This window comes from Salvelinus sp. IW2-2015, unplaced genomic scaffold (genome assembly GCF_002910315.2).
Source record: "Salvelinus sp. IW2-2015 unplaced genomic scaffold, ASM291031v2 Un_scaffold1346, whole genome shotgun sequence".
NCBI lineage: Eukaryota > Metazoa > Chordata > Actinopteri > Salmoniformes > Salmonidae > Salvelinus > Salvelinus sp. IW2-2015.
This window is the reverse complement of record NW_019942851.1, coordinates 202,886-229,517: the sequence shown is the minus strand read 5'-3', so window position 1 is coordinate 229,517 and position 26,632 is coordinate 202,886. Positions and strand designations below refer to the sequence as shown.

General features: G+C 43.6%; 1 protein-coding gene across 3 annotated transcripts; it reads left to right on the top strand.

The window, feature by feature from the left end:
* Positions 1 to 1,448: 1,448 nt before the first annotated feature.
* LOC112070504 (protein TFG) lies at positions 1,449 to 26,363 on the top strand. Of its 3 annotated transcripts, none has more exons than XM_070439004.1 (8): positions 1,449 to 1,608; positions 5,448 to 5,658; positions 6,005 to 6,088; positions 10,366 to 10,512; positions 13,416 to 13,586; positions 13,736 to 13,882; positions 24,514 to 24,597; positions 24,773 to 26,363. In XM_070439004.1, exons 2-8 carry the CDS (start codon positions 5,475 to 5,477, stop codon positions 25,180 to 25,182), a joined length of 1,227 nt encoding a protein of 408 aa, XP_070295105.1. In that variant the 5' UTR covers positions 1,449 to 1,608; positions 5,448 to 5,474; the 3' UTR covers positions 25,183 to 26,363. The 3 variants fall into 3 exon arrangements, with proteins under 3 accessions (XP_070295105.1, XP_023993683.1, XP_070295104.1); XM_024137915.2 differs by having other exon boundaries at positions 24,770 to 26,363; XM_070439003.1 differs by having other exon boundaries at positions 5,445 to 5,658; positions 24,770 to 26,363.
* Positions 26,364 to 26,632: the final 269 nt, after the last annotated feature.

The window sequence follows — 26,632 nt, the reverse complement described above, 5'->3', positions numbered from 1 at the left end:
GCGGTAGTATACAGAAGATAGCCCAATTTGGTAAAAGACCAAGTCCATATTTTGGCAAGAACAGATCAAATAAGCATAGAGAAATGACAGTCCATCATTACTTTAAGACATGAAGGTCAGCCAACATGGAACATTTCAAGAACTTTGAAAATTACTTCAAGTGCAGTCACAAAAACCATCAAGCGCTATGGTGAAACTGGCTCTCATGAGGACCGCCACAGGAAAGGAAGACCCAGWGTTACCTCTGCTGCAGAGGATAGATGTGTTAGAGTTAACTGCACCTCAGATTGCAGACCAAATAAATACTTACATTACATTACATTTAAGTCATTTAGCAGACGCTCTTATCCAGAGCGACTTACAGAGTTCAAGTAACAGACACATCTCAATATCAACTGTTCARAGGAGACTGCTTGAATCAGGCCTTCATGGTCGAAATGCAAAGGAACCACTACTAAAGCACACCAATAAGAAGAAGATACTTGCTTGGTAAAGAAACACCAGCAATAGACATTAGACCGGTGTAAATATGTCCTTTGGTCTGATGAGTCCAAATTTGAGATTGTTGGTTCCAACCGCCGTGTCTTTGTGAGTCGCAGAGTAGGTGAACGGATGAACTCGACATGTGTGATTCCCACCATGAAGCATGGAAGAGGAGGTGTGATGTTGTGGAGGTGCTTTTCTGGTGACACTGTCAGTGATTTATTTAAAATTCAAAGCACACTTAACCAGCATGGCTACCACAGCATTCTGCAGCGATACACCATCCCATCTGATTTGCGCTTAGTGGGACTATCATTTGTTTTTCAACAGGACAATGACCCAACACACCGCCGGCTGTGTAAGGGCTATTTGACCAAGAAGGAGAGYGATGGAGTGCTGCATCAGATGACCTGGCCTCCACAATCATCCGACCTCAACCCAAATTAGGTGGTTTGGGATGAGTTGGACCATAAAGTGAAGGAAAAGCATCCAACAAGTGCTCAGCATATGTGGGAACTGCTTCAAGACCGTTGGAAAAGCATTCCTCATGAAGCTGGTTGAGAGAATGCCAAGAGTGTGCAAAGCTGTCATCAAGGCAAAGGTTGGCTACTTTGAAGAATCTAAAATATGTTTTGATTTGGTTACTACATGATTCCATATGTGTTATTTCATAGTTTTGATGTCATCCCTATTATTCTACAATGTAGAAAATAGTAAAATAAAGAAAACTCCTTGAATAAGTAGGTGTGTCCAAACGTTTTACCTGTACTGTGTGTCACTACAACCTTTGAAATTAAAAGAACGACCTGCAAAACACAGTACAGAGGAAAGCAGTCACACAGAGTCACACATTTATAATATAAAACTAAATTTCTCAAACTGCGCCTATGCAGAAAAAAATCTGCTGATTTCGCTCAAATGTCACTGTCAAACGTGTCAAATAGTTGAGCCGCTGCGACTGCGCCCTCCGCTGTATGCCACGTACAGGTTGACGTCGACAAAGCGGACAGACTTCCTGATGTGAAGCTGGGTTTCTGTGTTTGCCAGCCCGGGTAACAGATTTTGCCTGACACGGTCTTGCCAGAACCACCGATACCACAGCGGGATCAAGACGTCCATTTACAGGTGGGATTCATATACTTGTCTTTTTCGATATTCCTAATATGTATGTTGACAACATGAATGAGATTCGAAACGCAAGCTATCGTTAACATTGCTAACTAACGATTGATGCTAGCATCGGGTTTGTTGTTTTTATAGCCTCATTTATTTGATGGTAAAAGTGCAATGAAATTGTATTGCTACATGATGATAGAAATACAATGAAATTGTGTGTTTGTGTTAAATGAAGTCGATAAACATGCATTTTTGACGCCGGTAAGAATGTTCAGTTTGGATAAATATTTTGCAGGAAGTCAACATTATAACCACGAATTGGAGTTTTGAGTGGGTCTGTATTTGGCAGGGTTCTACATCCTGTCAGTGACACAGGAAAATGGCCTGGTTATGTTTATGATACAACTTGGCTTGCATACCAGTTACTTTCCTTTCGACACCTATTAACGATACAATTAGTTAGCTATCTAGGTTATAATATAGCCAGTACAACTGATTTTGAGTTAGCTAGTTTATTGACATCACAACGAACTGCCAAGTTAGCAAGCTAGCTATATTGAATCTCAGACAAGACTACAAACTGCAATCCTGAACCTCGCCCTTTCATTAACTAGTACTATAACAGAAGGATTTATGTTACGTTACAAGCCGTATTAAGGTGTCCTCGTTAGCATAACATAACTATTAACTAGCTAAGTCTAATTGTAGATAATCTTAGCTAACCTTGTTTGACACATTATTGTTGGTAATTTAATTTAGCTAGCTTGATACTGTACTGTTAGCTCTAGTTTACTGGCCAGACCAACAAGTTGTTGCAGTTCACGTGATTTGAAACTATTGTAACTATTTTCTTGATAGGCTCATTTTAGTGTGGACTGGATAGGTAATAGATTGTTTATCCTAATCTAATCAGTTCAGCTGATTAGCTAGCTAGCTAGCCCGTATTTAATTCTAACGACATTAAACAGTAGTGTTCCATGATCTATGATCCCTCTTTCAATGAAAGTTACAGTACTAGGCCTATAGGCCAAAGTCTTGTTGAACAAGACTGACAGCTCAGGCTAGCTCAGCCTAGTTCAGCGTAGTTCAGCCTGTTGTACTTGAACCTTAGACTTTGGAAGCAGAGTGAAACTGTAAACTATATAGTAGCACTTGAGCAATGTCGTAAAGGGCAGTGACGTGCTGTTTGCCATACAAAGGTAAAAATGAGTGAATCCAAGGTTGATATGTTAATGATAACACCATTCTTCCATGGTCCAAGCACTTTGTCTGTATCTGAAGGATTTTTTAAAATGTGATGATGCTTATGTTTTTCAATGGTTGTTTGTCGGCTTACTAATCATCTATATGACTCTAGTCCTTTAGTGTAGAGTGGCTTATTTGCATCATAGGCGCCTGTTATTGTTATGCCCTCCCTCTCTTTCCTTAACCCTCAAGGCACCAACAGAGGTCATTTTTTACCTCAAATTGGTAATGATAGACTGTCTTTTCAATCAATAACACTTTTTATTTTTTATTTTAATCACCTTTTGTAACACAAGTAAATGGCTTAAATTCCCCAAAGGAAGCATATGTTTTTTTAATGTTCCCACATTTATAGCAGGGTGGGGCTTACTATATACTGGAAATCAGCACAATGCCTCTTGTGGTGAAATTATGAAAGTAAGAACTGCCATTGAAAATACATGGTCACTAATCAGGTTTCCTTCCAACCTTTTTATGCAAGTAAAGTACATGTTGGATAAAAAAATGTAATGACAGGCCTGATGTCGACAAATCAAAATACACTAGACAAGTTGGGATCTTTTTGTGTTGATAAAATGAATTATCAGAGAAATGTCGGTCGAAAAGCTTTAATTCTTAAGGATCGGTGTCCCGCCAACGGGACAGTTGTAAATCATGCCGCGCGTTATGTCAAGATCACAGATTTTAGAGAAACAACAAATGTCGTTACATATAAGTGTCTTATATCGGCTGAAACGTTAAATTCTTGTTAATATAACTGCACTGCCCAATTTGCAGTAGCTATTACTGTGGGAAAAATGCCATGCTATTGTTTGAGGAGAGCTCCTAACATCAAAACACTTTTTTTTCTTTGCGATAGGTTTGATAAATTCACCTCTGAGGGTGAAATGTGTACTTACATTCTGAAATCTTGCTCAGATTTTTCAGTGTCGTTTTGTTAAATAAATTCATTTTTCATGTCCTAAAAAGATCCTTATAGCATGCACAATCGATTTTGTATTTCCACACGTTCAATTTTCAAAGAAAGGAATCTGTGAAAATCTCACCCTAAATGTTGTTTCAACGAGTCAAATTACGTCCGTATCTATTCTTCAGAGATCCTAGAAGGTAACAAGACTTCACTATTTCATTAGGGGTGTAGTATGTCCTATAGGACACCATTTTTGGTCAGAGAGCGACGCCTTCATGGCACGCCGATGACGCGGGCGGCCATCACTTGAACGACTTTGCCATCACTATCTTTGTCAAGTAAGCACCAATTAGGGTCAAACAAAGCTAGCTAGATACCCAATGAGCTGGGCTTTACGGGAGTTCCCGGAAACCATGTATATGTCGTAAAATGTAGCTACTAACCTTGTACGACAGCATGCCTTTTCATTTTGGACCAAAATTATAAGGATATTAAGTTATGAAAACTGGTTGTTTTGTAAATGTTGAACTTATAATATGGCTACTAATACTTGGAAAGCTAAATAAAAGTCCAAGTATACAGATTTGATCATATTCTTGCAGAAAAATGGAATATGAATGCAAATGTCTTGTTGTTCACTCATTTTTCAAGTTTTCCATCTGAAACCTTGCACATATACTGCTTCCATCTTGTGGACACTATCGGAATTACAACCAGAGGGATGGCTATAACAAGGACCTTTCTCTTGCATTTCAAAGATGGTGGTAGAAAAATTATTTTTTTCTTTATTTTCTTCTACCAGGTCTATTGTGTTATATTCTCCTACATTCAATTCACTTTTCCACAGACTTCAAAGTGTTTCCTTTCAAATGGTACCAAGAATATGCATATCCTTGCTTCATGGCCTGAGCTACGGACAGTTAGATTTGGGTATGTCATTCATTGAAAAAAAGGGGTCTATCCCTAAGAAGTTTTAATGCGCTAATATTGATATAATCATATCGAAGTAAACTTGGAGTCACTCGATGACGTCCTGTCTGCTACCCCTATGACTCGTCGGGAAAGCATGCAATTTATTAGTCTACAGATGAAATAAGTTATGATGAACTTCACAGGGTGGTGAAAGTGCAAGGTGATGAGTTTGATGCTCCTTTCCAATAAATACTGAGTGTATTATTCTGGTGATGTAATCATCGATACCTTGCTGCTGTTTGTTTTATTAGTCAATCTTGCTCTTTTATCCATTTTAATCTCATGTAGGCCATTCGTGTGCTATAGCCAACAGCGTGCAGCTACAGTATCTGTATACTGTTAGCTGGAGTGCACGTGCCAACACCGGAGTGGGCACACTCGCTATATAATACAAATGTCAATGTGAGAACCATCAGTAGAGTTAAAAATGCAATGGAAACCCATTTAACTTTATTTGGTACATGGGAATTGAACCACAAAAGGTATTTTTATGTGCACTACGTCATCACGCAGAGACTCATCTCTAATTTCATGGAAACATCTCAGGTGGAAAATGTGCATATTGTTTTATGCAGATTTTAGAATGTTTGCATGAAAATCTGTTGCCAATTGGTGATATAAGACCCCATGATCCAACTTACATGATTCTCCGCATGCTCTAGGTGTGTTAAATCTCATGTCCGTCCCGTCCCCCCCCCCCCCCCCCCCCCCCCCCCCGCAGTGGGAGCAGTAGAGGGCGGACGGCACCATGAATGGACAGCTGGACCTGAGCGGCAAACTGATCATCAAGGCCCAGCTGGGCGATGACATCAGACGCATCCCCATCCACAATGAGGACATCACCTATGACGAGCTGGTGCTGATGATGCAGCGCGTCTTCAGGGGCAAGCTGCAGAGCAACGATGAGGTCACCATCAAATACAAGGACGAAGGTAAGCTGTGCTGCTCTAGACAAGCACTGGATTAAGTTGTATTATCGCCATTGTGTTAGCTAGATGTCATCTGACCCCTCAACATTTAGCTGTTTCCTGCTGGTAATGGAAACAGGTTCTCTTTCAAACACTTGAGAATCATACTATTATGGTTGATGATTACTGTAAAAAGGGGAGGATGGGGGGCATCCTCCCCTTTTTACAGTAATCATCAACCATAATAGTAGAGGTTACACAGGTTTCACCTATTCAGCCATTTCAGAATAGCTGTTATCTCAAGAAATGGTGGGAAAAAGGATTGGAATGTGACCTGATTCTGATGCTGTTCTCTGCTCTCTTCCTGCAGATGATGACCTCATTACTATTTTCGACAGCTCGGATCTCTCCTTTGCCATCCAGTGCAGTAGGATACTGAAACTCACTCTGTTTGGTAAGATGTTATCATACACATACTTAACCATTCCTCCCTTTTTCAGTATGGGCCTATGTGCTGCTGTGCCAAGCACGCCCATCTTGTAATAAGCAAACAAACCTGATTTGTCCCATTAGAAATTAAAGTAGGTTCATTCTGTTATTCTAGTCTTTATGGTACCATAGTTTAAAGAACTTCTATCCTTTGTATCTACTTGAATACTCAGGCTGACTGTTCTGTTCCAATAGCCCCCTCTCCAATAGTTTTATGGTTCATGTACATTAACATGCCACTGGGAGGCAGTCTAGTCTCATATTTTGACATTGAACCCGACACTCCTACTTAGACACTCATTCTCTCATGCTGGTATGTCCCAAGGTCGGTGTCTATGTGCTGCTGCTTGGGTAGTAGAGGCACCAAGCTATACTTGTGAAATTGTCTGTTTTCACATGTCCCTCAGAAGTCAAGCTCCAGCTTGTTGGGTGTCAACCCATTTTAAGAGTGTGTTCTGCAGAGGATGATAGATGGATTGACGATTAGCTTTTGTTTTTCAACGAACACTGTAGGTCAAAGGGAGAGTTATGCTGGCTTTACTGCTTTAGGCCTAATCATCATGATGCCCTCGTGTGTGAGAGACTTCAGGTGTGGTCTAGCTGTGGGTCCATTACACAGAATTGTACACTGGCCAGGTGTTATGGATCCGCCTTAGTTTTACAGTGCAGATGTCAGGTGTGTGTTACCGTTTACACACACACCTCTGCTCCCGCTCATCTCCAATGCTGTCAGACCTCATGTTATTTCATGTGTTCTGCTCCCAATTATACTGCAGCACAGTGTCCCTGAACTGTCCCTGCTATTATTAGATAGATAGGGAGTGGCAGAAAAGACAGACAGAATGAAGGAGAAGAAAATAAATGTTTGGGGATTTATTTAAAAAATAATACTTTTTTTTTACTCCATCCCGAGACCCAGAGCGTCAGCATGCGCCACAGTCGTGACCTCACATGGAGCCCATATTTCCAGACGTGTGCCAGGATTGGGAGCAGGAGGGAAGTGTCTCTATACAGGATCTTCTCCTGACCCCCTGGGTCTCTGCTAAATGTTACACACACAGGGTTCTGGAATCCTGTCTGTAGAATTCCACTAACGTTAAGGGAATTCTAAAAGGATTTCCACTCTCCTATGTGAGATTTGGTGGTCTCCTGTAGTGTTGGACAGTGCTTTTGTCTGTCTGTCCTGGTCGTGGTCCAGGAGTTGAGTCATCCTAAATGACACCCTGTTTCCCATATAAATAGTAATAATCATTTGGTGGGTACTTATAAGTGCCCTATTTCTCACATGTACAAGTGTGTATTAATAGGCATGTGTGACTTAGAACAATTTATTTTGTGTATCCCACTCCCTGAGAAACCCTCAGTGGGCCCACGGCCAGGATCTGCCATTATCAACGGCAACCCTGGAGAAATTAGTGTTAATAGCCTTGCTCAAGGGCTCATTGACCTGAATTTTCGAAAATGTTTCACCTTGTTGCCTCACGAATTTGAATTAGTGACCCTTCGGTTACTGTCCCAACTCTATAACCTCTAGGCTACCTGCCACCCATATCATGCACTACTTCTGAACAGAGCTACCGCCTTCGTCTGGTTTGGGTCATATGGCGTTGCTGTGTCAAACCAGAGTCTTATGTGCGGCTGATTGTTCCCCTGCTGGTACCAACTGACCATGTCCAATGATATCCCTGAAGGCGAAAGAAACGCTCACCTGTTTAGCTGAGGTGTTGGCTAGCGGAGTAGAACACTTGGAAAGGAAAAGGAGAGCCGCACACTCTAGGAGCTCAGATGCAATAATTTAATAACCAGCGTTTCAACAGACAAGCTGTCTTCATCAGAGTCGAMACGTTGGTGGTTTGGTTATTAAATTATTGCATCTGAGCTCCTAGAGTGTGCGGCTCTCATTTTCCTTTCCATGATATTGGACCATATTCTCTTTCCTCTGTGCCCCTATAACTCTATCTCACCCCCATTCAGCCCTCTGCACCACACTGTCCCTGTGAGGTTCCTGTGTGGTGATTTAGCACCTCTGGCCTTCTAGAGATGAGGCTCATATGAGGGACAGACGCCCTCCTCTGTTGAATTATCACTCTTATTGTAATTGTCTGCTAAGTCCATCCCCGTCCAGTCAGTGCTGATGAGGATTGTGGTGCTATGGCAGCCTGTCTGCAGCCTGTAAGGCCTCTATAGAGCAGCACTGGGACTCATTGAGATGATACATGGTTCCTCTAGTCTTTCAGGCTAAGATGTATGCTGTGGTGTTTAGCACTAGGCAGGGATCCATCTAGGGCTGGGCGGTATGGCCTAAAAATATTTTTTATCTTCTCAAACTTAAGGCAGATTCACTATATATACAGTGCATTCGGAAAGTATTCAGACCCCTTGACTTTTTCCACATTTTGATAGGTTACAGCCTTCTAAAATTAATTACATTTTGATTTTATCAATATAAAATGTAGAATATTTGCATGCCAGTGGGATGGAAACCTAGCTTATTACAATAAAATGTCTAAGCGTTTGTTTCCAAATGACCATACCTCCAAATGCAAATAGTGAGTTTAAACTGCTTGTTGTCAGAGAAAGAAGTTGTCTTTGTTGTGAGTGGCAGGGGGAGGGGCTTGGTGTCAGTGTGCGGTTGGGAAGGTGCACAAAGCACGGAAGGAGACAGAACGCTCATTAAAAAAAAGTGAAATAAAAACCTAGATTCTTGTGATACAGGCATTTGGAACATTGCGCTAAAACATACATTCAAATGAATTTTATATCGCCCAGCCCTATATCCATCACTAGGCACATGTACAGCAAACACACACACAGTTAAACGTTCTGTCTCATTCACTCTCTAACACACCCACACACAGAGCTAACAGCATAACAGACCCAGTGAGCAGCAGAACTGTACTCATGCATCTTCAAGGCCCAGACTATAGCCACTGTCAGCACTGTTCATCACTCTTGTCATGCATAGTAGCCTTTGTTTATTTTTCCTAGATGATATTTGCCATATCCTGTATATCACTACAGCATGCTGCCCGTTAACGGTATTACCTGGCTCCTCTCCTCTCTGGAAAAGAGCTCTTGAATAACCTAGTACTTCCTAGTACATTGACATTTAACCCACTCTCATTGACCATGACCTGGATGGATCTGTCTGGCCTAACCATACCTGACCTCATGTCAACATCAGAGTAGTTCATTTATGAGTTTGCCTAAGAACACAGGGTATATATTACAGATAGATGGTGCTAACAGCTGTTATATAGTTATTTCATGGAGACATGACTCCACATTTTCTGTGCTATGTACTTTAACCTCTGACCCAGTGATGTGGTGGTGGAACCAGGGGACTACTACTCCTCTCTGAGACTGCAGGTGTCTGGGGCTCTATTTCCAAGAAACGGCCCTAGTGTCTCTGTCTGCAGTCTACCCCCTTATGACCCACCACTAACAGGACAGGTGCACGGCATAAACACACACATAAATTACAGAATACATGGACAGTTATGTGAGATTGTGTGTGTGGATGTTGCTGAGGGCTGGTGTGTCCAAACCGCAGGATTCCTCACTGGCAAGAAGCGGATCTCTCCCACGCTTCGGAGTCTGTGATCACAAAGACACTGGGAATTCCCCATCACACACACACCTGCAGGCATGCTGACTTATCAGACTGCAAATGTTTGTGTGTAACAGAAGTAATGTGTTTACTAAAGACAATGACATAGCCTACATTTGATTTTAACAGGACAGGGTTCATGAGAGATGGGGTGGGGACTAGTAATAATGGTTGTTGATTTGTTCGGGTGCCATGTTGTTTCTGGCTCCATAGCTGAACATCACGGTCTGTTAATCCTACTTACCCTGAACAGGTCTGCTGCTCGGTTCCTAGCTCGTTTGATCTGGTCTGGACCCCAACCCCTGGTCTGGTTTCATCTAGTTTGGTCTAGTCTGGAATTGACTTAACTCACACCGGACCATAAGAAATGTACAGACCTAAAGACTCATCTGTTACAGCGATCAGGAGGGCTGTCTGGGGGAGATTACTCCATCACTGTCTTCCATGGCTCTGGAGTGCTATAGTGTGGATGGAGAGAGATGGCTTGTGGAAGTAGTCCCCCCCCCCTTCACCCTCACCTCCTTCTCCCACATCTTGAAGTTCCATACCGAGACTCCACATTCAGTATTTGAAATGTATTGACGTCGAAATATCGTCTCACACTTTCTCTTCACACTCTCTCCCCCCGACAGTGAATGGTCAGCCGAGACCTCTGGAGTCCAGTCAGGTGAAGTATCTGCGCAGGGAACTCATTGAGCTCAGGAACAAAGTCAACAGTCTTCTGGACAGCCTGGAGCCCCCCTCAGAACCTGGCCTGGCTGCATCAGCACCAGACCGGGGTAGGTACACACATACACACCCCTATCTGTTTGCTAGTGTGAATTGTGTTTTACATAATTTAATGAAATACAGACATGCACACATCTAGCATATTTGTTGTAACTTTATGAAATACCAACAGCTACAGGCCGGTTGTTTTTATCAGTTCATTCATTTCTCTCTGAAAGAGATGGCTTTCACTTCTAATCCAGTGGCCCAATCACATTCCACACCTGCCCCATGTTTTTTTTAAATAGGCAAGTCAGTTAAGAACAAATTCTTATTTACAATGACGGCCAACCAAAAGGCCTTCTGCGAGGACAGGGGCTGGGATTAAAAATAAAATATAAATATAGGACAAAACACACATCACGACAAGAGACAACACTACATAGAGACCTAAGATGACATAACACTAGACCATTTGGCCAGTGCATGCAAACCACATGACCAACAACAGCATGGCATGCAACATCCATGACCAACATCGCGCCCGTAGATGTCACATAATGGCCGAGTCAAATCACATTGACTCACATATGGGCCAGCATATTAACAAGGCCTCCTAACCAGCAACACATGACCACCGCGCAGGCTACAACAGGCAGGCACCAACAAAACATGACCACGCGCCATCCCAGGGCAAAAGAGCGCAACACAACATGCTCCAGCGCAGCATGGCCAGCAACACCAAGCATGGACCACGCCTACGAGCACATCCGAGCAAATCCAACATGACCCCGCAGCATCGTTTAGGCACAGCAACACAACAATCTGACGCGCATCATCCTCAGCATGGCAAGCAACACAAAACATGACCGCGAAACATCGATGGCAGACAACATCAACATGATCCGCGCAGCAATGGGCAGCAACATAATGCGACCCGCGCGCATGGCAGCAACATACAGTTTAGATTGATCCTGCGCTAGCTATGGCAGGCAAGACTGAACATTGATTCACCGCGCAGGCACTACCCGCTAGGCACGTAAGGTGTCAAACAGCAACAATGTGGGATCTACCTGCTAGTGACATTGTGTCGACAGTGCACTACAACATCATTTCGAGAACCTCCGCGCCTTAGCTATAGGCAAGGCCAACACAAACACAGGATGACCTCCGACGGCAGCATAGGCTACAGGCGACCACAACATAACATGACGGTGGTCTGCCCAGCAGGCGCAGTCATGGCAGCAACACATGACGGCGCTCAGCAGCATGCAGCAACACATGACCGCGCAGTCATGGCGAAGACAACACAAGCAAGAGTTAGTAGTATCACCCAGCGCGCAGCATTCTGAAGCAGTGGCGGACGCCAAAACACAAACAAATATTAAAAGATGGACCTCAGCGTGCAGACAAAACGCCATAAGCAATGCTTGCAGGCAGCACTCACATACCCAGTGAGACATACCGCGGAGCTTGAGACATGGTCCAACGTAACCCGAATCGACAGAAGGTGAATCCAAGGGAGGTTTAGGTTGAGGGAAGGAGTGTTGGGATTCCTACAAACGCCCAGCGCCCTTAAGATACATGGCTTGGGGATTCAGCGTCAAAAAATCCTGATCAGTCAACCAATGATGGTTAAAATCCACTTAAAATCTAGTGCCTTCCTAGCAGCGCAGATGGAAGGCAGCAACCACAACTGACCGCGCAGCAGTGGCGTAAAGCAACACAATGATAATAGAGAAGAGGGGAGGTCGGGTGTTGTTTTTTCCCAGCAAATTCGGGAAGTTAGCATTGGAGACTTTTTAATTCCTCAAAACGAGGTCAACATGGAAGTTTCTCTGGCTAAGCGACTAAGTCTATTGGCGTATTTTTTTTTTAATGATTGTTTCAACACTAATCGTATTGATTTAAATCCGTTCGCTCAAAGACATCTTGGTCTAGCAAATCACATCACAAGTTGGGTTTGGTTTCTTTTTTTTCTATTTTTTTTTTGTTTTGTTTTTTTTTACCGACGACAGCAATGCAGGGGCAAGCAATTCACAACATGGTACTTAGATCTGCGTCGCGCTAGCTCATAGGGCCTACGACAATCAACAACATTTCGTGGACCCTGTCGCCAGACTATAAAACACTGGCTCCTCTCCAGCTACACCAACATGGCCATATATCCCTCCTCTACAGCGGACGAAAATCTTGTATCCGCGGCTGGATTCGAGGTCTACCTGGCTATCATTTTGAAGCAATCACTAATACTGGTGCCTCACCATCACGGCCAACAGCGCTCAGAGCACAACATATCGAAAGGCACAGACGAACACTTCCACGCAGGAACTAAATTAATTCGGGCCTCACTCCCGCACAACCGCCGCAGACATTTTATCCGGCTAATTAGCAAAGGGCAAACACAACCCATTGGGGTCGCCGCGCCAGTCGCATTGCGTGGCTGGTAGCAACACAACATGGCCGCGCAGCATGGCAGCAACACAACATGGCCGCGCAGCATGGCAGCAACACAACATGGCAGCAACATTAGGTAGGTAGAGACCACAATACATCACGCGAAGCAGCCACGACTGTCAGTATGAGTCTTTATGCCAGGGGCAGTTTCCCAGGATGCGTTGCATCAGCGTTGTTAGCTTGCTGGCGTGTGGCGGCCGGCAACAGGTGGATTTGTTTATCCGAGGCGTAGAGGAGAGAAGTGTGTAATTWTTTTTTTTTTTTTTAACAAGGTGTTTCCTTTGGTGTGGTAACATCCCAGGGTTAGGAGAATACACCCATGAAAGCCCTCGTAAGCCCTACTTACACAGTGGTTTGACTGTTCAATGATTAACGATAATTGAACTATTTATGAACAACTCTCTCTGCCTCAAACTGACGTGTGTGTGTGTGCTTCTCTAGCATCTTTGTCTGTCTTCTTGTGATTGTGTGTTGACACGTGTCGCTCTCTCCACTACCCTCCACTCCCTCTCTCCAGACTTGGTGGATAGACATGAGGGGAGGGCGGTGGCAGCAGAAGCAGCAATGAAGCAGGCCCCGGTCCCAGTCAGCGCGGCCAGCATGTCGGCCTTCGACCCCTTGAAGAACCAGGGCGAGGTCAGCAAGAACGTCATCTCCGCCTTCGGCCTGAGTGAGGACCAGGTCCCAGGTAATTCCATCGTTGCCATGCAATTTCTTTTTTTTTCGCTTTGTTTGTACTTTCTATGCAGTCTTCTGACTACATTGTTGTCACACACCTTACCCTCACTCTCCACCCTGTTTTATTTTTCACATACCCTTTCGCTATCTCTTATCTAGCCCCTCCAGGTGTCTTGGCTGACGAGCGGTCAGGTACTCCAGACAGCATTGCCTCATCCTCGTCTGCCGCCCCCCAACCCGGGGTGCCCCCCCAGCCACAGGCCCCCTATGCAGGGGTACAGCAGGGACCCCCAGCAGCCATGGACGGTTAGGAACATTCTAAATTACCATGAAACTCGCATGCCAACACACCATAGCTCTGCATGAGTGAATATATGTAGGAAACGGTGTGATCTGAGGAATTGTGCAGTAGGAGAGTACAACACTTGTGGTGTCTGTAAATAAAGTGGGTTTAATGGCTGTTTATGTCCCTGGAAACGCATCACAAAACCATGACAACTTAAGTGTGTGTGGGAGGGGGGGGTTGTAATAGCTGTTTGAGAGATTATCAGTGTGGGTGGTTTAGCACCTCCAAATACCTGGGGTCCACTGAGACCCCTAAAAAGTGTGTGTGCGTGCGTTGACTCTGTTGCTTTGTACTGTCAAAACAGGATAATTAATTTGTCCCAAGAGTTACCCCATTTCAGTTTGTGCTTTAAACTGATCCTAGACCTGTGCAGTGCCTAAGGGCAGCCTTGACCCAGTCAGTGTGTTGTGGAACACTTCTTTTGCGTTGCAGCATTGGGCCGTTCTGTCCCAGTAGAGTTGTCACTACTCCCAGTCACTACCACAGTTGTTGTTTTTTGCTCTGTTTTCACCTCATCACTACAGACATTTATAACTTTATGGGCGAGTCAGTTTCACAATGGTTTAACCCAGATGTTCACTGCTCGGGCTTGTCTACAACCACAAACAGGAGGAATAGATTGCTCTACTTGTATTCATTGTTTGTCAAGCTGTTGGAATGAAGTGGAACTGCCATCTTGGTAGGGGATTTAATGCAGCAGAACTCTATCTGACTTGGTGATGGCTGGATGTTGCACTTGGATTGGCCAGTTCCCCAGTCCTGAATCCGGTACCTTATTTATTTATTTTACACTCTGCATGCTGTGATTTAGTGGATGATGTCTCTGTAACATAAGACTGTATGTAAGCACATTTTAGATTTAATGAGGAATTCCATGTTATCACAGACACAGAGAAACTGTTCACGGAAGTGACTTAATCAACTGTATAAACAGTATATTCATGATCTTGGCATCCATCTTAGTCAGCCAGACAACTCTTCATGTAGAATCCCCTCCTGCTATCTGCACTCCACCATGAACATCATGTAGTTCTTGGAAAATGGGATGTCCGCAGTCTTCGGCCCCTCTAACGGAGAGATGCATGAACAAGGGATCAGATCAGACTGAGGTGGGGAAATAAAAATTTAAAATCAAGCAGTCATCTCTGTAGTCTCTAGTTGCGAGCTACTTTGGGGTCGTGTTTTTAGGGGGAAATGGTTTTTGGTGTTATCTTGCCTTCCCGACCAGACCTTCCCTGAGCTTTTCCTCTCGGACCTACTGGGTTTCCCCATAATGGTGGTGTTATGGAATCAACACAGAGGTGTGCCCTGCTGGCGAGTTAACTCTCTTACCAGATGGCTAGGTGTATGTGTCCTAGGGTTTGGCATCTCAATATATGAGACGGACAGAAACAGTAAGGGAGGGGACAGAGGAAAATGTTGCGAGTCAGTCTTCTTATTTAGCGAGTTCGTTATTTTGGATGTGATGTTTTGTCATTGGAATGCACTTTTTCTTTTTTTTATGTTGTGGCTCTCCGTAGCCTCCATCTCTGGAGACGTATCCGTTTTCACCCAAAAAGACCCACAAGCAGCACGCAGACAACCACACCACGGGATCMAAACCACAGCTGGAACACACACATCCACACGGTAGGCTCGTTGAGCTGTGACTCAGAGGAACCATACCAGCACCTCCAAACCACACCTGGAACACACTGAGGTTCCACATGGTCACGGTTTGACCGTGTTCCCYAGACCAGTGGTTTTGGCTCGGTCAGTGTTCAGGCTTCTCCAAGGGGTTGGGGTTGAGTTTAGCAGAGCCAAGACACCCATAAGAGTCTTAAGTTACACAGTAATTATTCCTTAGTTCTTACTTATACAACTCAGTGATTCTCTATAAATTCCAGACCCTTGCACTTTGTGCTGGTCGCTTTTAGTTTGTCCATCAATGACCGCATGGTCATATAATGGTCATTGGCAGTTATTAGGTTCAGTGTGACCTCGCTTACCATGTGGTTGGCTGTCCTTTTAGATGTTGAGTCCAACCCTGTCATGGCAGGGCATCTTCTGGACGTCGTCATGGGTTCATCCTCCTATTTTCTTCGCTGTGCTTGTCCCTCCATCCGGTTCTCCCAGACTTCCAAGGAGGAGAGCGGCTCTGGGCTGCAGCTGGTGGGCAGACAGCCTCGTCAGGCTGCATGGACATGTTTTACCAATCCCAACACTCCAATGGTGTGCCTGATGATAATTTGCTCCCCAAACGTTCCCATAAATTCAACACCGTCTCTGCCCCTCTGTCTCCCCTGAGTGCCTGGGTTATAGATGAACAAAGTCAACACAACACAATGGAGACCGATTTTATTGTTGACCAGGAATAGTCTCAAAGGAGCATTGCACTTCAACCAACATGTTGGGAATGAACACGTTGATTAAGGGTGTGGTGSATTGGGAATATGCACAGAGAAGACTTCTTCAGAAAGTCAACGTGGACACAGATCATGTGCTTTGAGGGTAGATGGCCAGATAGCTCCCCCTCTTTCTCTGACAACACATGGTTGGTTTGTGAATACAAGAAAACATGGCACTAACAAGATCCATAAACAGAATATGTATAGTGTCTCTTTCATATCAGACGATGATCCACCTTAGAGGGCGGAGTGTTCTCTGGGTGAGAGGGCAACCAACAGTTATAGCACACCTGTTCACCCACCTCAGTAAAGACGGTGATACTTTATCAGACTACCAATAAACTCTTTTCCTTTTTGAAAACATCCCCAAAAGTCTAAAACTACAGTCAAGCAATGGCATTCCAGAGAATGATTTTTCCAGCTGTTTTCTGTTCAGTTGAAGGAATACATGTGCAGGCAGCCGGTCTCTCTCCATAGAGCCAGTGATTTCTCTTTCCTTTGGGATTTAAATGTACTGAGCAGAGATCAGAGATGAAGTCCTCTGGCCAATGAGGCCTGACGGCAGCCCCATCCATCCCTCCATCACATTATGTAATACACATGATGGATAGCAGGCAGGAGACCAAAACAGCCAACCCACACACACACACACACACATTGTCATTCTCACTGGAGCACCATTGTGCTCACATTACAGGGGTTGACGGTGGGGTTGCAGCTGTTGTCCCCCTTCATTATAGGCTCATTAACCCGTGAACCTTAGACTGACTGTCCTGTTGTAACTTATTGTTGAAGTAACTGATTTTAACTGTTGACATTTTCCATAGATGTCTCAGTGCAATATATCTGGTTTCTTCATATAGGCTTTTCACAATTTGCATCATGTTAAAATTGAGGGAAAAGCAATGGTGGAGGAATTAAACATGGTTCATTCATCTGGTCCAGACCTGGGAAAAATGAACACCTAAAGTATCCTGAACAAAAATATAAACGCAACATTTTAAAGTATTGGTTTCATGAGCTGAAATAATAGATCCCCAAGTTTTTCATATCCACAAAAACCTTTTCTCAATTTTGGGTACACATTTTTTTACAACCCTGTTAGTGAGCATTTCTACTTTGCCAAGATAATCCATCCACCAAACAAGTGTGGCATATCATGCTGTTTAAATCAGCTTTTTGATAATTACTAGGGATGTACCGATATGACTTTTTTGGCCATACTGATAATTTCCTTTCCTCCTTTTTTAAGCATTCTAGTACAGTTAAATAGTTACACACACACGAACGCAGCGGTCTAAGGCACTGCATCTCAGAGCATGAGGTCACTACAGTCCCTGGTTTGAATCCAGGCTGTATCACATCTGGGTGTGAGTCCCATAAGGCGGCGCACAATTGGCCCAGCGTCGTCCGTGGTAGGCCGTCATTGTAAATAAGAATTTGTTCTTAACTGACTTGCCTAGTTTAAATAAAGGTTACACACAGCACACTGACAAAGTATTTTGTTGGCATTTGTCCCCATTACCAGTAAAACATCATCAAAACCTATTTCTTTCACTTACTTGCTGTTTTGTTTTTCATTCGTTTCATTCTCAGCCAGGATTTCATCATACATGTCAAGTAGTGAAGTTTCAGCTCTGTCCACGGCCTCTCTTCCTTGGTGCGCACTGTCACTGTTCACAGCCTCGAGTACTTTTTGTACGTTTTAATCTTAGGGCTAGGCCTCCCGCTAGCGGGACAACTTCCGGTGACACTGGAGGACGCACAATTCAAATAAATAATCATAAATATTATGGATACTAAACATTTAGGTAAATATAAGTGTCCTATATCGGTTGAAAGCTTAAATTCCTTTTAATCTAACCGCACTGTCTGATTTACAGTAGCTATTACAGTGAAAGCATGCCATGCGATTGTTTGAGGACGGCGCCCCACATCAAAATATTTTTCAACCGGCACAGGTTTCATAAATTCACAAATAGAGATTAAATATTCACTTTTTGAAAATCTTCCTCTGATTTGTCATCCAAAGGGTCCCAGCTATAACATGTAGTGTCGTTTTGTTAGATARAATCCTGCTTTATATCCCAAAAAGTCAGTTTAGTTGGCGCCATCGAGTTGAGTAATCCACTTGTTCAACAGAGAAAGGAATCTGAAAATCTACCCCTAAACTTTGTTTCAACAAGTCAAAATATGTTTCTATTTACTCCTCAGATACCCTAAAATGTAATTAAACTATATTTCTTACGGAAAGAAGTATGTTCAATAGGAAACCGATTTTAGCAGGTGCGTCCTTTCTTCATGGCGGGCGCAAACACGAATTTCCAAGACTGGGTCCCTGTACTAAAACTGATATTTCTTCTTTGTTTTTGAAGTTACAAGCCAGAAACCTTGAACATGGACTACTGACATTCTGTGGAAGCCATAGGAATTGCATCCAGGGAGCTAATTTCCAGTATGCCCTTACACTTTCCATTGTAAGAGCATGGTCTCTCAACAAATTCCAGTTGGTTTTTCTTTGGATTTTCTCCTACCATATCTATTATGTTATATTCTCCTATGTAATTTTAACATTTATACAAATTTCAAAGTGTTTTTTTTCTAATGCTACCAATTATATGCATATCCTGGCTTCAGGGCCTGAGCATCAGGCAGTTTACTTTGGACACGTCATTCAGGCGGAAATTGAGAAATAAACGGTTGATAGTCTAGGGCAATGATTTCCATTATCTTGGCGTTAATGGATTTTGCCTTTGTGTTGTCTTGCTGAAATGTTCTTATTATTTCAAATGAGTGCTGAACTTGTTTAGTTATTGGAAGTGTGCGCTTAGTGTTTTTCTGCTTTTGTGTGTAGCGCTGCATTTTTCATGGTGTCAATAGGTATGCACGTCAGCTTTGACATCGGTTTTGCACATCGGCATTAAACTAGACATCGGGCCGATGTTGGCATTTTTTGCTAACATCGTCTGATTCCGAGAGATCGTGCATCTCTAATCATTACACAGGGGCTCCTTGTGCTGGGGACAAAGGCCACAATAAAATGTGCAGTTTTGTCACAACACAATGACACAGATGTCTCAAGGGAGCATGCAATTGGCATTGTCTGACAGCTGATGCTTAAAGTTAGTGAGGGAGTAAAACTAAATGCATGCTCTTCGAACGATCGCTGCCTGCCCGTCTAGCATCACTACTCTGGATGGTTCTGACTTAGAATATRYKRMMAACTACAAATACCTAGGTGTCTGGTTAGACTGTAAACTCTCCTTCCAGAGTCACACTAAGCGTCTCCAAGCGACTATTTCAACGACGTCATTTACAAAATAGCCTCCAACACTCTACTTAGCGAATTGGATGCAGTCTATCACAGTGCCATTCGTTTTGTCACCAAAGCCCCATATACTACCCACTACTGCGACCTGTATGCTCTCGTTGGATGGCCCTCGCTTCATATTCATCGCCAAACACACTGGCTCCAGGTCATCTATAAGTCTTTGCTAGGTAAAGCCCTGCCTTCTCAGCTCACTGGTCACCATAGCAGCACCCCCCCCCCCCCCTTAGCACCTTTCCTTCCAGTTCTCTGCTGCCAATGACAGGAACGAATTGCAAAAATCACTGAAGCTGGAGACTTATATCTTCCTCACTAACTTTAAGCATCAGCTGTCAGAGCAGCTTACTGATCATTGCACCTGTAAATAGCCCACCCAACTACCTCATCCCATACTGTTTTTATTTAATTTTTATTTTGCAYCCCAGTATCTCCACTTCATCTTCTGCACATCTATCACTCCAGTGTTTAATTGCTAAATTGTAATTATTTTGCCACTATGGCCTATTTATTGCTTTACCTCCCTAATCTTACTATATTTGCACACTGTGTATAGACTTTTCTATTGTGTTATTGACTGTATGTTTGTTTATCCCATGTGTAACTTTGTTTGTGTCGCACTGCTTTGCTCGATCTTGGCCAGGTCGCAGTTGTAAATGAGAATTGTTCTCAACTGACCTACCTGGTTAAATAAAGGTGAAATAAAAAAAWTWAAAAAAATCTGACTTCAGGAATGTTCACCAGAGCTGTTGCCAGATAATGTAATGTTAATTTCTCTACCAAATGCCGCCTCCAACTTCGGTTTAGAGAATTTGACAGTACGTCCAACCGGCCTCACAACCGCATTACACGTGCAACCATGCCAGCCCAGGTTCTCCACATCTGGCTTCTTCACCTGCGGGATCGTCTGAGACCAGCCACCCAGACAGCTGAAAACTGTGGGTTTGGACAACTGAAGAATTTCTGCACAAATTGTCAGAAACCGTCTCAGGGAAGCTTATCTGCGTGCTCGTTGTCCTCACCAGGGTCTTGACCTGACTGCAGTTCGGCGTCGTAACCGACAGGGCAAGTGCTCGCCACTGACACTGGAGAAGTGTGCTCTTCACAAATGAACGCCGGTTTCAACTGTACTGGGCAGATGGCAGATATGGTGTTGTGTATGGTGAGCGGGTTGCTGATGTCAACATTGTGAAGTGGCCCCTGTGGTGGTGGGGTTATGGTGTGGGCAGGTATCAGCTACGGWCAACAAACACAATTGCATTTTATTGATGGCAATTTGAATGTACAGAGATACCGTAACGGCATCCTGAGGCCTWTTGTTGTGCCATTCATCCGCCGCCATCACCTTATGTTTCAGCATAATGCACAGCCTCGTGTGCATTATGCACAGGAGATGTGTCGCGCTGCATGAGGCAAATGGTGGTCACAAGATACTGACTGTTTTTCTGATCAACCCCCCCTACTTTTTTTTTTATATATACAGTGGGGCAAAAAAGTATTGTCAGCCACCAATTGTGCAAGTTCTCCCACTTAAAAAGATGAGAGGCCTGTAATTTTCATCATAGGTACACACTTCAACTATGACAGACAAAATGAGAAAAAAAATCCAGAAAATCACATTGTAGGATTTTTAATGAATTTATTTGCAAATTATGGTGGAAAATAAGTATTTGGTCACCTATAAACCTGTCTCTTATACACATCTAGATGTGTATAAGAGACAGGAAATCAACTGTGGGAGCAATTATTAGGAAATGGAAGACATACAAGACCACTGATAATCTCCCTCGATCTGGGKCTCCACGCAAGATCTCMCCCCGTGGGGTCAAAATGATCACAAGAACRGTGAGCAAAAATCCCAGAACCACAYDGGGGGACCTAGTGAATGACCTGCAGAGAGCTGGGACCAMAGTAACAAAGCCTACYATCAGTAACACACTACGCCGCCAGGGACTCAAATCCTGCAGTRCCAGACGTGTCCCCCTGCTTAAGCCAGTACATGTCCAGGCCCGTCTGAAGTTTGCTAGAGAGCATTTGGATGATCCAGAAGAAGATTGGGAGAATGTCAGATGAAACCAAAATATAACTTTTTGGTAAAAACTCAACTCGTTGTGTTTGGAGGACAAAGAATGCTGAGTTGCATCCAAAGAACACCATACCTACTGTGAAGCATGGGGGTGRAAACATCATGCTTTGGGGCTGTTTTTCTGCAAAGGGACCAGGACGACTGATCCGTGTAAAGGAAAGAATGAATGGGGCCATGTATTGTGAGATTTTGAATGAAAACCTCCTTCCATCAGCAAGGCCATTGAAGATGAAACGTGGCTGGGTCTTTCAGCATGACAATGATCCCAAACGCACCGCCCGGGCAACGGAGTGGCTTCGTAAGAAGCATTTCAAGGTCATGGAGTGGCCTAGCCAGTCTCCAGATCTCAACCACATAGAAAATCTTTGGAGGGAGTTGAAAGTCCGYGTTGCCCAGCAACAGCCCCAAAACATCACTGCTCTAGAGGAGATCTGCATGGAGGAATGGGCCAAAATACCAGCAACAGTGTGTGAAGACTTACAGAAAACGTTTGACCTCTGTCATTGCCAACAAAGGGTATATAACAAAGTATTGAGAAACTTTTGTTATTGACCAAATACTTATTTTCCACCATAATTTGCAAATAAATTCATTAAAAATCCTACAATGTGATTTTATGGATTTTTTTCTTCTCATTTTGTCTGTCATAGGTACACTTCAACTATGATGAAAATTACAGGCCTCATCTTTTTAAGTGGGAGAACTTGCACAATTGGTGGCTGACTAAAYACTTTTTTGCCCCACTGTATATAGGTATCTGTGACCAACAGATGCGTATCTGTATTCCCAGTCATGAGAAATCCATAGATTAGGGCCTCATGAATTTATTTAAATTGACTGCTTTCATTATGTGAACTGTAACTCAGTAAAATCTTAAAAAATATTACATGTTATGTTTTATTTTTGTTCGAGTGTAGTAATACAATGCATTAACAGAAATGATTGTAACCAGATGACAGGGATTAACGGTACATTTACTACAGGTAAAATTGATTAAAAAAATAAACAAAGGGCAAACAATTCCCACAATGAATGCACAAGATTTGGCAGGAGACAGCTGAGTGCATCCTGGGGAGAGATGCCTATAGGCTATCATCGCCACACCTTGTCTCAACATTTAAAAGTTATACTCAAGACACTTCTTCACACACAGTTTCGATGCTTTTCACTGACAGCCGCAACTTAATCAGCTAGACTTTCTGCCACACGCGCCGCCTTTTGAAAGACTTCCTCATCATATGCCATTTCTCTCCTGTTCTATTGATATCAACTTTCTTTCGTTGTCCAGGAGCCGAAGACACAATCCTAGTCATATCAACCCATCCTAGTTGTTGCATCTTTAGGTTCCCCCTCTAAGGTTCTAACAGATTTTCATCTGTCATATACTGCTGGCATCAGGTGCAGTGTTTTAGAATGGTGTTTTCCTGCAAATTGAATTTTGGCAAATCTTTAAATTGTTTTGTCTGCTTCATTACAGGAGTGTTCTGTTAAGATTCATTACCATAATGTAAATGTGGTTTCTGTCATTCTGAACACCGTGGGTGGACGCTCTAATGGGTTACTCACCCAGTGCATATGGTCCTGGTACATTTCTCAAATGGACAGTAAATTGAAATCTTCCAGAACACGTTGTCACGCGCCACTTTTTTTTTTWAATGGAAACCCCGGTGTGGTGGTTGTGAGCTGGGCAATATGGAAGAAGGAAGAAAAAAACAAATTGACAGAATTATAACAATATATTGAATGAAAAAAATATTMATATTACCCATTTAACTACTACTTTAAAAGTTGTAGCTATCAATTGTCCCATCAACAATCACCCATATTAGTACAGTTATTTCATTTCAAGCTTCACCATTTTCTCATAGGACATTAGTGGTTATTTATCGTAATGAACAAGTGTGTGTCTGTATGTGTGCAAATTTTTGTTGTATCTTTCAGCCACTTTCTTGAGTGAACTATCACATAAATTACTGCTTCATTAACCTACTGATAGCCTAGCACCAATCTCCAGGCCCTATTCCCTCACAAAGGAGTTCCATAGGGCTCTGTTACGAGCCCTCTCCAAGAGTGGAAAATCAACGCTCCGCTTTAACTGGCACATGAAAAACCAGTGAACCGTAAACCAGCCTTCTCTCATTATCCTTTTACTCTTTGTGTTTTTAATACGTCGTCGCCCTACTTTACACGCCAGGTGCTTTGGGAGTGCGATACAGGCCTTGTAAAGGGAATACACTGGTGGCCAACTCTACATGTTTGCTGAACATGGTGAGACTCACTGGAAAACTTTAGTTGGCCAATGGTTTCAGTGTTTTGCAAGTGTAGTTTGCTTTTATTTTAGACTCACTTAAACCCACTCCTCAGTCCACATTATTAAGGGGACATGCAATTCTAGAGTTTTTTATTAAATGGGACACGGACTACACACACACACACACACACACAGTTAGACGTGAGGTCATGGCTAATAAAAGCTGGGAGGAAAGTGGCTGTCTACTGACACAGACCTGTTTAGACAGACGACACTCGCTTTGACCCAATACACACTGGTCTATCCAAATAAATGTGTGTATGTAAGAGCGAGCAAGGGAGCGAAGTTTTGTTTAGCTTAGATCTGTACAGCTGACTGTGATGTGCCATAGAGCGTTGTCTGAGTGCAGGGCCTTGAGGAACCCATCCTTTTTTTAATTATAGTGGTTGGAGCTGTTTGCACTAAGCCCATCCTGTCCGATTCTAGCCGTGTGCTTTTTCTTTTCTCCAGAAATCAAACTGATGTCTGTCTTCCTTCTCCAGGTCAGATGTACCAGTACCAGGCCCCAGGTGGATACCCACCCCAGCAGCCAGCACCACAGCAGCAGTATGGCATGCAGTACCCTGGTAAGACACACTCATTCCTCATCACTCTTTCCTTTAGAAAAGGTCCAAGAAGGACAGGCTAATCTTATAAAAATGGCCCAGAGCTTCACAGAAATGATGCTATGAATGAGAAATGGATCACAACGAAAAGTTATACTCTACTTCTCTCCCCAACTCGGTCTCGCTCTCTCAGCAGGATACACCCCCCAGCCTGGGGCCCCGCAACCTGGCGGCCCTCAGCCCCAACAGCAGCAACCTTTCCAGAACTACCCTGCCCCCACCTCCCAGGCCCCCGCGCCTGGCCAGACCCCAGCCCCCGGCTTCCAGGGAGGCCAACAGCAGGCTCCTCCACCTCAGGGTGCACAGCAGTACCCCCCAGGGGTCTTCCCTCCCCAAAACTACACCTCCCAGGCCAACCAGCCTGCCAACTACAGCCTGCCCCCAGGCTCCCAGCCCCACCCTAGCCAGGGTTACCAGCCCCGTCCCGGCTACACCCCTACCCCCAGTAGCAACGTCACCCCCCCTCCTGGGGTGTCAAACCCCTACGCCCGCAACCGCCCCCCCTTCGGCTCGGGTTACGCCCAGCCTGGTCCCGGGTACCGGTAAAAGAGGGGAGGGAACGGGGAATGTTATCCACCCACCCCTCCCTTGCGTGTCCTGGCTGTTAGGCTTGGGTTYGGTAAACATGGTCTGCTAATCTGTCCATCCCTCTCAGTCCTCAGATATTGAGGAGTGTATATCCCAAACAAGCTACAAACCCTCAGTCTGATCGTCTGTTTGTATTCTGTCTCGCCCCTTCACCCCACTCACACACACACACACACAGATACCGATGTGTTATGGCCCTGCTGTATGACACACAATGTACTCTAATAGAGCTGGGACGATAAACCAAAAATTATCAACACTGACCATTTATCGAGGACATTTTACTGATATCAATAACCACAATAAGTAGCCTATACTAGAGAAATGTGAAGTTTGAAATTAAATAAGTTTGTTAATAAGGGCTATTGCCAACATTACTTTTGATAGTTACAACATTTTAAAGTTGTAGTAGTAGTTCTAAGGGTATGGTAAAATACAGAAGTAGACTTACGGGTGCACATTAATGTTCTAAACTTATCGTTCTATTAATCGTTATTGTGATAATTCAGTAATTTATCGTAATATGGATTTGTGTCCGTATCGCCCAGCTCTAGGCCCCACCCTCACTCTCCAGCCCTGTGTTGTCATTGTGAACATGTAGTCAGTCTGTAAGTACACTCACCTGGAAAGACTAAAACAGGCTGGTGTATGAAAGCTGTTTATATTCTTTTCACACATTTTATTTTGCTAGTCTGACATCTGTAATGCATACATGCATCTGTATACGCTGGTCAACCGAGGACGTTGATTCGTATTGCATTTAACTGGTTTTGGGATAGACAGTAGTTTGCGGAAGCGCGTCTACAGATGTGTGTATGAGAGACTAGTGAAAGTGTTCAACCTTTTTTTAAATGTTATATAATTTGTTTTCCTCACCGCCATGTTGGTATTGTGATGTGTCATGGAATCTGCCCTTTGGTTGAGAACACTAGCTGGGTGTTGAATTATGGGAGGGGTAGTTTTGATCCTCCAGAAGAATCCTACCATGTTTAGCCTCTTAAATCACCTCATTGTTTATTGCTCTTTATTTTCCTCACTGGTTTGTACTAATATCAATCAGAAATTCCACCTTGAAGTGACATTTAGTTTATGTATGAACTAGCATTTTCTCTGGAACCTAATAAAGGCTTTGAAACCCAGCTTGAAGTTTTGTCTGTCTTTGTTTTTGATTCTTTCCCTCTCTCCCTCCCCTCACACTGTGGTTTGTGAGTTCACGGCTCCGTGTTAAGCTTAGCTTTCGAGAGCCTTTCCTCTCCCATCTAGGTGGATTTGGAAAAGTGTGGTAATGCTGGTGTTGCTGTTTTGTTTTTCTAATCAGGCATTGTGGTTGGCTGGGATGTGTGGTGGGGAAAATGTGCTTGGTCCCTCAGCTCTGCCTGTCTTTAGTCAACTAATGGCCAAAAGAGTG

Bases quoted from the DNA above. Each gene is read 5' to 3' on its own strand.
- LOC112070504 (XM_024137915.2), top strand. From the start codon at position 5,475: ATGAATGGACAGCTGGACCTGAGCGGCAAACTGATCATCAAGGCCCAG. The intron at 6,089-10,365 runs GTAAGATGTTAT...TCCCCCCGACAG, and splicing joins ACTGAAACTCACTCTGTTTG to TGAATGGTCAGCCGAGACCT. The intron at 13,883-24,513 runs GTTAGGAACATT...TTCCTTCTCCAG, and splicing joins ACCCCCAGCAGCCATGGACG to GTCAGATGTACCAGTACCAG.